Here is a 12,656-nt window from a genome sequence, read left to right as displayed (position 1 = left end):
ACCACATTATTTGGAATTGTTGCCTTTGTTGTGTTTTTGCGCTTCCTCAGTATGTTAGGTTTATCAATGAATGAACATTTTTATTTATCTAGAGCACCTTCTCTGCCACCTAGGAGCTCTCAGGTGACAGCTCATTTGGATTCTCTTGGGCTTGGAATAATTACTCTGGCATCTAAATGTGCCTCTGTCTGAGTGTGCTCTACATTTTCATTTCTATCTTTTCAAGCTTCCTTGCTCCCTAGAATTTTCAGGCTTATGAGACTGCAGTTAATTAATAATCTGCATCATGGCATCCCAGATAGACATAGAAGTTGACTGACAGAAAGGAAGCAGAAGGAAGTTTAAATAGAATAGTGCTTAGCAGATAGCACTTTATACCTGGAAGCCTTCACAGACATGAACTAATCAATTTCCAACACCTTGAAGAAGTAGGAAATGGGTTTTTATTATGTATTTAATGTGTGAGAAAGTGAGATATGCTTTTACTCTCTTAACCTTTCCTGAGAAGTTGATGTTCACTTGGGAATAACTTCCTTTGTGTAGCCTGGTTTACATAATATGTTTCTTTTTTTTAAACAGACTCATCCTTTGACCTTCCATTTTTCTCAGGAGAAAAACTGAGTCAACTTCAAAACTTACTGCTTTCATGTTCACAAAGCCAGTCCACTAGGTAGTTTCTGGAAGTAGTAAGCTACTCTTGCTCCCTTACTGTCCTTGGAGAAACAAGAAAACAAAACAGATACCAACTCACAACACTACATAAAGTCTAATTGCCCCTGAGGATGATCCGGCAGTGAGTAGAGTTAGCTTGTCCCATATTTTTTAAAGGCCTGAGGAAACAGGCCAGATTGCTTACGTGAATTGTTTATGTTCACTCAGTGAACCAGAAAGTTAGGACAGGTGATCCATGTCCCAATACTTTTTCCTTAAACCACTGGTTTTTAATCTTTTTTCTTGGGCTTGGTCATGTGGTGGTATTTCCATTGGCTTTGGGATCAGACGTGCATTTTGAATACTAGCTCCATCATTTACTAATTCAAGTGACTTCAACTATGTGACTCAATCTCTTCTAGCTTCAATTTCTTCATCTATAAAATCGGTTAACAGGACATATCCCATACATATAGCCTTAAGGTAAAATGAAATAAGGTATGTTACCTAGAGCAGTGCTTAGACATAGAAAGTACTTAATAAATATTCATTATCTTTCTTTTCTTTGGGTTTAGTTTGTTGCATTCAACCCAGATTAACAGAGCTTGAGAAATCTAAATTTAAAGCTTACTCCCACATACACTTTTTTGGTAGGTTTCCTAATTAATAACAAGCTCCAAAGAAGGATTTCAGATCTGTCAACTATCAAAAATAATGACTTGCCTGGCCGGCGTGGCTCAGAGGTTGAGCATTGACCTATGATCCAGGAGATCACAGTTCGATTCCCGATCAGGGCACATGCCCAGGTTGTGGGCTCGACCCCAGTGGGGTGTGCAAGATGCAGCCGATCAATGACTCATTATTGATGTTTCTGTCTCTCCCCCTCTCCCTTCCTCTCTCTGAAGTCAATAAAAACATTAAAAAAAATAATAATGACCTTATAAAAGACAGGACTTAGGCTTATAGAAGGCTCAGGGAAAAAAGTGATGGTTTCTAAGTATTAAAAGATTCCACATGCAAAAGTAGAGCGAAGGTATAGGTATAGGCACCAAGCAGCAAGTCCACGGATCAGTCATGGATAATTTACATCAAAGCCTGAGCCATAGTGACCTAAGAGAGGAAAGAATGCCCTTTCCTGGGGGTGGGCTATTTAAATTAAAGGGAATTATCTCATTAATTCCCTGATGATCCTACTGGAACTTTGCTAAAGGGACACTCCTGGGGTTTAGCTTAATCCCACTTCTATTTTCTACAGTCATAGCTTGGCTTATCTCAAAAAGTACTCATATAAGGTATTCAGATTTTATATCATGCAGTAAACATTTGAGCACCTACTACGTGCCATGTACTTTTTTAGGGAAACAAAGATAAGTAGGAGGTGCAATTGAGAGGAAACAGACATGTAAACAAATAAAATAGTGTGTGGTAAACAAACAAAATAGAGGGTATAGTACTCAAGAATATTATAGGGCAGCAAATAATATAGTAATTTTATTCTGGGAGATTGTAAAAGCAATATAGTGGTCACCTCTGAAAAAAGCTGGGCTTTTAAGGTTAAGAATTTATCAGGTGAAAAATTTCAAGGAAAGACATTCCAATAAGCAGAATCCCTGGAGTCAAGTTGGGGGGTTGGGGGCGGGAGGCATAATTGGATTAATCATTTTGTTTTTACAGTGGTGGGCAGAAGAAAGTGACCACCATTCCAGGAGCAATTTTTCCCTAATCCTCCAGCTCCATACAAGAACATTTGAACTTCTTAACCTTCTTTTGAGGTCTTGATGAGACCCCTAGTGAGAGCCATAGGACCAAAAGAAAAAAAAAAGTACTAGAATTTTCTTTGTTGGGATTAGACATGACTGTTATTTTTTGAAAGACTCCCAAATGTGTCCCTGTGACAGCCCCCACCCAGCCCATTCCCATCACTGTCCTAAACTAAAATTGACTAAGTAGAATGTCATTCAAATATCTACCTCCCCCTCCCCCTTCCTGTTTATCATGAAAAGGTGCTTAGTTTCTTTTCCAAGTATCTTTGCATGATCTCCTTTTGAAAGCATAAACATTTCACATTGCAGGAATCCTACCATACTCAGGATTTTTAACCCTGAGAGAACAGAGGTCTTTCCCAAGATAGACATGTTCTTGGGAGCAATGCAACGTCTCAGTTAACTGGATAATTCTTTCAGTTTGCCTGCATTTTCATTTCCACTTTCCCCTTTGCCCCCAAGACCTTTCAGAGTTTCTCTGTTATTACCACCATCCATGGATGAAGGCAAGTGCCTGAATTCTCTGCAGCTCTGCCTCAGGGCTGCCATTTCCCTCCTCCATCCATCCCTATGCGAAATTTTCTTTCATTAGTCAAGATTTGCCTTTGTTTACATTTAATCTTTTAGACATTTCAGTGCGGGTAACTTGAACATCAGATCTTTTTTTTTTTTTTTTTAATTGATTTGAGAGAGGAAGGAAGGGAGAGAGACAGAGAGAGAGAGAAACATCGATGCCGTTCCATGTATTTATGCATTCATTGGTTGCTCCTTGTACATGCCTTGACCTGGGATCGAACCTGCAACCTTGGTGTATCAGGACGATGTTCTAGTGAACTGAGCTACCCGGACAGGACTATAATTGTTGTTTTAAAATTAGAACTATAAGTTATTAAGATTCTTATGTGCCTCTCTAGATGGGGGGGGGGCAACATTTGTTGAATTTATGGGACCCAAAAAAAAGATGAGCAATTGATTCAATAGCACTTGAAGATAAAAAGAGCTACTGAACAATGTAAGCATTCCTGTGAAGCCTCATTGAACAGCTCGCCTACCATTTCAACATTATCATCCCACCTTCTCTTGAAAGCCTTTTCTAAGAATTTCAGCACACGGTGATCTCTCCTGAGAACCCATAAAGCTCACTGACCCCATTTGGCTTCAAAAAAAGCACTGAGGCAGTTACCCTGTCCAGTGGCTCCCCTCTCTACTGGGTAGTGTTCAGGGTCCTCCTCAGTGTGGGCTGGGCCAGGCCCTTGGGAGGAGCACTACAGCCCGTGTCTCACCGGGGGAGCACTCTCTTAAAATGCTCTCCTGTGTGTTCAGGAGGTGTTGATACACCAAACGATATTCAGTGCTCGCTGTGGTTTAGCACTAGAGAATAAATGGGTTAGGGTGGGAAATGAGGGCCTCAGCCCATACTCCCAAGAGATTTAAAAGTTGCAAAATAGCCCTGGCTGGCGTTGCTCAGTTGCTTGAGCGTCTTCCCATGCACTGCAAGGTCACAGGTTCGATTCTCTGTCAGGGTTGCAGGCTTAGATCCCAGTCGGGGGAGGGGGGTGCCAGAGGCAGCCAGTTGATGTTTCCTCTCACATAGATGTTTTTTTCTCTCTCTCCCTTCCCCTCTCTAAAATCAGTAAAAAAAATACATGTATATTTTTTAAACCTCACTGAGGATATTTTTTTCCATTGCTTTTCAGAGAGAGTGGAAGAGGGAGAGAAAGAGAAACATCAGTGTGAGATACTTGGTTGCTTCCTGCTTGAGCCCTGACCCAGACTGAGCCTGCAACTGAGGCTCGTGCCCCTTGGCTGGAATCGAACCTGGGACCCCTCAGTCTGAGGGCTAACGTTCTAACCACTGAGCCAAACTGGCCAGGGCAACATATGTATTTTTTTTAAGTTGCAAAATAATGTCCTTGAAGAGTAAAAAACAGAGTCTTAACTGACATGACAGGAAGTCTTAAATGGTGCCCCTGTCAAGTGGAAGTGAGAAATGCAGACAGTGATGATCTCCCTGGGCCCTGCTGAGGAAGTGGATGGGAGAAATACAGGAATGTCTACGGTCGAAGGTCTGTCTGTCTTATTCTTTCATTTAATATACTGAGACTTTCTCTCAATTTAGATCTTTGCTAAGCTTCTGCGGTGTGCAGAGTAATGATGGTGATAACTAACCTTTCAGAGCTTACTGTTTTCTAGACCTGTTGCCTCTGATCAGCCAAGTGGTCTTAGACCTAGACAGAGCCTTTCATGGTGGAGGTAGGGGTAGGGCTGTGTCTTGTTTGGGCGCTAGAGAACAGTTGGACCCAGGGGAGGAAGCTAGCATTTCATCTTGTACTCCTTATAGAATAGAGAGTTGCAAAGAAATGCTTGAGGAATGAAAGGCAAGAATCTGAACAGACTTGCTTTGCACAACCTCTGAATTGGCTCTGAAGGTCTCCTCTGCTTGCAGGCATCAGAAGTCGAGAGACAGCTCTCCATGCAAGTCCATGCCCTCAGAGAAGACTTTCGAGAGAAAAACTCCTCGACCAACCAGCACATCATCCGCCTGGAAAGCCTGCAGGCTGAGGTGAGCCTCCCGGGCAGTGCTGCTTGGAGATGGGAGTGCTTTTCTCATGGTAGGCACTGCACCGGGTCTTTTAGATAAGGAGCCCTCTGAACTGGGGAACCAACACTTGCTCTCTCTAAGATCTCTAGAGAGACAGATCTGTGAGAAGCTAAATGGGGAACGCGTGATCCAAGCTCCTCAAATGAGGTTGCTCAGAGTTACTGCTGAGTGTTGTGAAATCATGAATGGCCTACTTTTTACCGAATATTTTGATTCCTCTAAAAACATCCTCGCCAATCCTGAATAGAAGATGGGAAAGGGAGTCTTCCTTTTGTCCCCTCCACTTGGGTCCATTTCAGTTCACCTGAACAGGGCCTGTTCTCACGTACAAAGTGAGAGAAGTAGAGTATCTACTTCATGGGGCTCTTGTGAGGATTTGCTAAGTTATTACATGGAAAGCACTGTGTGTGGTGGTTGGGAGAATGTAATGTCATTGAAAGTATATGAGAGGCAGTCAGGATCTATGGCCCTGAGTGGGCCAGAAAGGAAGAGCAGCATAGCACTGTGAGAATCCAGGTGTGGGAGGCGAGGAGAAGGGAAGGTCATACTGTCAGCCCAAACGGTCTGTTTCCTGGGGAGGCTTCTCCCTAGTCTGCTCCTGAGGACCCCTTGGCCAAGTGCCTGAAAGAGCCGCCCTTGGGCTGAGTTACACTTTGAAGGACAGACCAGGGCCCGACGAACGTTCACCCCACTGTGGTTAAGGAATCCCCAGTGTGGCCAGGCCCAGAGAAGCAGGCTGGTCCCCTGCTTCGTAAGTGACCTAAAGATGTTTTTCCTAAAGTCAGTCAATGTCTTCTCTTTTCTCCTGCCTCTCCTTCCCTTCCTTCCTCCCTTCCCTTGGATTCCTGCTGGGATTGAGCAGCAGGTTCTTGAAGTAAGTAGTTTGTTCCGGGGGGTGGGGGTGGGGGTTGGCATGCCTGTCTGTGTGTCCATTTTTGTGCATGACTTACCATTCACCTGCCCCTGCCAAGGTCCTACTCCTCCAAGTTGCCTGTCTTTTCTCCCGCCCCACACCACTATTTCTAGACCCTCGCAACACAGGGTCCTTCCCAGGAATGTTTATCACCAGGTTTGGTCACAAGTTTTGGAGGGGGGGAGGCGGGGAGGAATGAGGGAGTCAGCCACTTCATGCTAATTTCGTGCTTCCAGCAACACTGCTACTGTTAAAACCCAAGCTGTGAAATGCTTCATTTCAAATAAGTGACTTCAAATAAGGGGCTGGGGTTGTCAGTCAGAACCATATTACCACATGGCTCCACTGAGTGGAACTTGGGAAGCAAAAATGATCCATGGGAAGGAAAATGGAAAGGTCAGAGGGCGTTTAAAGGGAAATCAACTGGAGTAAGAATTCCCTTCACATGGGTTACGTGGGTTACGTTGCTTCAGCGTAGGGAATAGTAGGCCCATTCACAAAAGGGGCCTGCTCCTTGTGCTCCCTCACCCAGGTGCATACTTGAGAGACAGTGTTTCTTTGTTTGGCCGGATACCTGATCCCTCTGGACAAAGGCCACATACTTCATTTCCCCAGGACAGCATCCTATCTGATGGATGGATGGCCATAGAGATCTGTGCCCCGTGAACAGAATTCTAGTGCAGAGAGTGAGAACAGCTGAAAAGCAGAGAGAAAGGTGGAAGAGGTCTGAGGCGGGTCCCCCTTAGTGAGTTGTTACCCCCACTAGACTAGAGAGCACAGAGAACCTTTCAACCATGTCAGGAGACTGTTGACAAGCAGGACACTGGCTGAGAAATCAGTCCAGCAGGGAACTGATAAATAGGAGGAGCCAAGGAGACCTGCAGGCACCTCCCCCAAGGCCACTGACAATTGAGACTTGGGAAGGCTCCCTGTAGCCCCAAGCAGGGCAGTGTCCTGGGGTGAAGCTAGCCTCGGGGAGTGCTGGTGCAGCTGCTCACCCTGGAGACCTCGAGGCCAGAGAAAACTTGGCATCTCCTTCCTCTGTTTTCCACCTGAAACTAAAGAGACCAGACAGGCCTTCCTAAAAGATTTCTGTCTCACTGGAGACTGGCTAGATACTCAGTGTACAAACGTACCAGCCTGTTTGGTAAAAGGAGAGAAGCTGCTTCACAAATTTACTGTTCACAAATTACTTGCTCAAGCAAAAAAATAACCTTGAGTCAAGTTAGTTAGCCCTTGTGTCTGTGTCCTGTTCCCTCCCAGGACCCAGGCTGATGCAGGCACTGCTTATTTTCTGTACCCTGCTAGCTCCTGCATTAACTCGGGTCTGAACTGGAACCCCTAGAGCCAGACCCACTAGCAGTGAGGAAAGACAGAGAACCCTAGAATATGTGAAAATACAGCGGCTCCAGAGGCTAGCTCTGGTGTTTTCCTGTGCTCATGCCTTGAGAAGAAAGAATGATCTAGCAGGTTAGGTCCCACTCCCTCGTAAACTGTGGGGTTGAAGTCAAGTCGGGGGCAGGTAAGGTGGGGCTCTCCTCTGTCTTATCTGTGGACATTCCAGAGCACTAACCTTCCCTTCCTCTGCCTGGCATCCCGCATTCCAGCCTCCCCAAGGCTCCACTCCCACCCCTTCTCAGACAGGTTTCTAGAGAGGAGGGGTGTTCTCTTCAGCTCAGGAGTTCACAGCTGCTGTCTCAGAGATGGGGGCACCGGGCTCCTGGGCTGAGCACTCAGAGAGAGACACCGGCGCTTGTGTTTGGGGGCTGGCCCCTCCCTTCTTCCTACTCTTCAGCCTGGGTGTAACCCCACACCACCCTCCTGGCTCTCTACCCTTTCAGATCAAGATGCTGTCGGATCGGAAGCGGGAGCTAGAGCATCGTCTCAGCGCCACCTTAGAGGAGAATGACCTGCTCCAGGGGACCGTGGAGGAGCTACAGGACCGAGTGCTGATTCTGGAGCGGCAGGGCCATGACAAAGACATACAGGTAGTGACGGGGCAGAGGAGCTATTCTGTGGGACTAGGACCAGATAAAAGGAGCCCTCAGGTGCCTGGCTAGAAGGACAGGCTGGGAGGCCAGCGCTGCCTCTAGGGTAAGGAGTGGGTGCAGTCTCCCCCCAGGCCTGGTTTTAGTACTCGAGCACTCACTAAGTTGGCTGGTCTAGCTCTGCCCAGAAGAAATGCATCGCCATCCTTCCATTTTATTCTGAGCCTCTAGCCCCAGAGCAGTTTCACAGAGTTCTCTCTGGGCTATTAACGCAGTTGGGACACAGGTCATTCTGCCCCCTGGGGTTTGCAAAACCTTCCAGAGATTTCTGAGGGAGCCTGTGACTCTCTGTGCTCAGCTCACAATGCTCTCTGCCACTGCTTCCCTGGGCTGATGGATTTAGTTGGCAGGAACCAGGAAGCTGCCCACTGAACACAGCAAGACTTATATCCTGCTTCTGCCAGTTGCTAGAAAAGGCATAGGCTAACCCCTTTGTGAGCCTAATTAGCCTCTTTTTTTCCTCACTAAAGGAAATTGCTTCATGGCCATATTTGTCCTTTTTGAGGGAACAGGCCTCAGCTGAATCCCCAAGCTCACACTTAACAAGAAACAACCCCCTGAACAAGACAATTGCTCCCAGCATCCCCAGAAATAGAGTGTAGCATCTGCTACCAAGAAAGTTTTGCCCGGTTGGCCTCAGAGTACCCGGGGCTGGTGGCTAGGAGTGCATTGCTTCCCCTTGGGCATCTTAGGGGCATGCCAGGGAGTGGAATGGATTGCAGCAATGTCATTCGTGTGCAGGTGGGCAGCCAGGTATGCTCGAGCACCAGGTGGGTCCCCGCCCAAAGGCCAGGCCATGGAAGGCCCCCTGGGTGGGCTCAGTGGTCAGCTGTTGAAGAAAACCCTGGGATGTGGGATAAGGAAGGATGCATTTTAGTCGAAGATCACATGTTACTGACACTGTCAGCTGAGCTACCGTCTGAGTGATTAACCTCTTTAAGGGCAAATTAGTGATGTTTCTCCCTGTGTGTTTTTTGCATCTTCAGCTTGGAACTTTGCCCATAGCAGGGCCTCTGTTAGTGTTGAGTAGGAAATGGTGCTGAAAGGAGTCCACTCATGTTTTAAGGTTGATGATGATAATAGTGGTGAATGTTTGTATGCTTCTTTACAGGGAGCAACGTAGGCTTGCACACATTCTAAAACTGAGGCTTAGAAAAAATGAATTGTTTATGCACAATAGCGTAAAAAGTCAGAACCCTCCACCACCTGCTTTACCGGGTGCTCAGGGATAGCTTCCAGCCTCTGCAAGTCAGTGTTTCACCAGCTTCTTTTACCCCATGAGAACTCTCCTGAGGGTTGCCAGGGCAGTGTGGACAGTAGAAGGAAAAGAAGTACAGAAAAACGGAGAAATTGCCCCTGCCTAAAAGAAACATTCAGTCTCGCATGAATTCATAAATGAAATGTCCTTATTTCAAACCAAGAATTGGGGACCTGGGGTGGGGAAGAGCCAGGACCAGTGTGGACCATCCAGTACCCGGCTGGCACAGTGAGCTGTATGTTCTCTAGAGTCCCAAGTTTACACCCTTGCCACGTGTACATCCACTGTCGTCTGATCGGGCCCCTTCAAGAATGAGAGTGTTGCGCTGGCTGGTTTGGCTCAGTGGTTAAGGCGTCGGCCCGTGGACCGAAGGGTCCCAGGTTCGATTCTGGCCAAGGGCACATATCTTGGTTGCAGGCTCCATCCCCAGTCGGGGTGGGTGCAGGAGGCAACTAGTCAATGTGTCTCTCTCACATTGATGTTTCTCTCTGTCTCCCTTTCACTCTGTCTGAAAAGCAATGGAAAAAATATCCTTGGTGAGGATTAAAAAAGTAAATAAATAGCCTGGCCTGTATAGCTCAGCAGTTGAGCATAGACCTATGATGCAGCAGATTGTGGTTTGATTCTCCGTCAGGGCCCATTCCTGGGTTGTGGGCTCGATTCCCAGTATGGGGTGTGTAGGAGGCAGCTGATCCATGACTCTGTCATCATTGATGTTTCTGTCTCTCTCTCCTCCCCCCTCCTCTCTCTGAAATCAATAAAGACACATATTTTTTTAAATTTAAAAATGAATGATTTTTTTTTTTTTTAAATGAGAGCATCACTCATCCCAGGGCCTACAGCAAGTCAGACACTTCCCACTTTGATATGGAAAATACGCATTTATGGGCTGAATTCTCATCTTTCCCAGCTATTTGTCATTCCTGTACTTCAGTCATATGAAACTCTCCCTCCACTGCTGCTAATTACCAAAGTCCCCCCAGAAAACCCTTTCTGTTGCTGAAATAGCCTGCTGTGATACAGAAATAAAAATTCCAGCTTACTCGGGTAGTAGTTGAATGTTCCTAAATCAGATTTGTGAAATGTAGAGCTAGTGGCGTTGGAATGTACATAATCCCATGATTTTAATCCTTTTACTTAGACTGGGAAGGAGAGAAAGGCTGAGCAGGCAGGGTAACAGGCCTCCCATAGCCGGAGCAGCCCTCCACCCCCAGCCTTTGATCTGGTTCACTATGTCATTGAAGTTCTGTCAAATATAGATTTTTAAACCACTGATCAAATCCAACTCTGATTTTGTTTTTCAGGCTGAGAATAGGGGTATACATTATTATTTATCGAGGACCCAATACATTTTAAAAATCAAGCATTTTGCTAGACTCTTAATATCCAGTAGAGGCTATTGTCCCTTGAAGGGCCCTGTAACTGCCCTATTTCATACCCAGCTGGGCATCTCACAGATGCGTGCAGGGGCCTCATCCCAGTGAGTGGGTGGATTTCATCAGAAAGCACAGGTCCCAGAAATCAGGTGACTTGGAACCCGGGCCTCTGAGCATGTACTGTTACATAAATCATTTTATTTCACAACGTCTCAGTCCCCTGGTTTAAAGTGAGGAGAGTGCCCCCACTTCTGCCAACATTAGGGGCGTGAGTATTGTGAGCTTGAACTTGTTATATTGGACAAACACAAGGCATTTGGTGTCTTCCTTGTTGCTACATATAAATACATTGTGTGTCATCTTTGTTATATAAAGGATTATATTTCTCTTTTTAGAGGGTTCTTATATGTAACAGACTCTTTCCTGATTTGGTTCGTTTTTTTCTGCGTAAGTTTGTGGATCAGTTATTGCCCAGAGAGGACAGATCTGTCCTGGTCTTTTGTTCTCTTGCTGTTATAATTAATTAAGCACCTTCAAGTGTGCATGAGTAATTGAACTAATTTTGTCCAGTGCAGAAAAACTTGTACTTGTCCGTGCTGAGCGTCTCCTGCTGAGATGTATGTGGAGTTGTCTAGAAAATAATTGTAAAGCACTTTGCCAATTTAGTATGCCATTTGTAATCGTGCCAAATGCTTCCTAGGAATGTCTTTTTTTTTTTTTTTTAACCCTAATTTCTTTTTTCTGAGTTTCTTCAAAACTGGGGCTGGAGGGGTTCCCACTGGACCAGCAGGTATTGCTGATCCCTGGGAACCATGCAGAGCTAGCTTGCCAATTCCTTTTTCATTCTCTGAGCAGCCGGGTTCCAAACTCTTCCTAGTTAAGGCACATCTAGATCACTGGTGCCATTAGCCAACTGTTCTCTGATACTGACCAGCAGAGGGGAGGCTCTCAGGGCACCTAAAGAATTGGCTGGAGGCTCCGTAAGGCAGCTTGCTCCGTTCATGAGAACTACAGAGCTCTGAGATGCTGCCTGCCGCCCCTTGGTCTCTGCATCTCTGTTGGAGCCACAAGCCCACTTGGCCAATAATCTGGAAAAAAACAGTACAATGTCTGCTCTTTTTTTTTTTAATCCTTACCCCAGGACATATTCATTGATTTTTAGAGAGAAGGAGGTAGAGAGAGGAAGAGGAACATCAGTGAGAGAGAAATATCATTCAGTTGCCTCCTGTACGTACCCCAACTGGGGATCAAACCCACAACCTAGGTCTGTGCCCTGACCAGGAATCAAACCAACCTTTGGCCTACAGGTGGATACTCTAACCAACTGAGCCAGAGCCAGAAGTGTATTTTACAAGACAATAAATTAGTTAAATTTAAATCCCAGGAAGTTCTCCCCTCCCCCCCAAAAAAAATTTTTTTTGTACAGGTATGATGTGTGGACATTTGCATAGCGGTTAGCAAATGGATTAGATGCTGCACTTGAGGCCTTACGTTAGAAGCAAGTGTAGTGATGGAGCACGCTAGTAAGAGCATGGCACGGACCGGTCACAGTGGAGTCGACTCTAACATTCAGCAGGAGTAACTTCACCAGGGAGCAGTGCCCTGTTTGGACTCCACAGGGAGGGGGCCATAGAGAATACAGAGTTGGGTGAAGTAGCAGCAGTAAGAGAGAGGGAAGGAGCCCTGGTCTATAAGCCGTGAGACTTGCATTGCTGTTCCCTCTCTACCACTGGCACCCATCTCCCTCCTTCTCTGAGCCCCAGATGCTGAGAAATGTCCCTCCCAGGACTAGGGCTTTGTCCGTAAACCGTGAAGTATGACCGAGAAGGCAGACTGCTCTTCCCAGGGGTTTGGGAATTCTTGGTATTACTATCCTGATATATTCCAAATCTCACCCCTAGCTCTTCTGCAAACAACCTTACCTTTTTCACTAAAATATAACATACATATAGTAAAGAGTGCAGATCTTAAGCAGACAGCCCAATGAATTTTTACAAGTAAGTACACCTGTGTGACCAGCACCTAGTTCAACACATAGTCTCTTA

At 45.9% G+C, this 12,656-nt stretch overlaps 1 protein-coding gene across 3 annotated transcripts in view; it reads left to right on the top strand.

Annotated features, from left to right (window-relative positions):
- The window catches only part of BICDL1 (BICD family like cargo adaptor 1), a 50,117-nt gene that overhangs the window by 21,482 nt on the left and 15,979 nt on the right, over nucleotides 1–12,656 (top strand). For 2 of the 3 annotated variants that reach the window (XM_016201605.2, XM_087828819.1), the window contains exons 3-4: nucleotides 4,861–4,977; nucleotides 7,771–7,917. In XM_016201605.2, the coding sequence (XP_016057091.2) occupies nucleotides 4,861–4,977; nucleotides 7,771–7,917 (264 nt within the window). Of the gene's footprint in view, nucleotides 1–4,860; nucleotides 4,978–5,878; nucleotides 5,891–7,770; nucleotides 7,918–12,656 lie in introns of all 3 variants that reach the window. The other variant, XM_087828820.1, reaches the window with a different exon arrangement.

The sequence above is a fragment of the Miniopterus natalensis genome, chromosome 20 (assembly GCF_054644295.1).
Source record: "Miniopterus natalensis isolate mMinNat1 chromosome 20, mMinNat1.hap1, whole genome shotgun sequence".
In the NCBI taxonomy this organism is placed as follows: domain Eukaryota; kingdom Metazoa; phylum Chordata; class Mammalia; order Chiroptera; family Miniopteridae; genus Miniopterus; species Miniopterus natalensis.
This window is presented reverse-complemented; position numbering and strand designations above follow the sequence as displayed.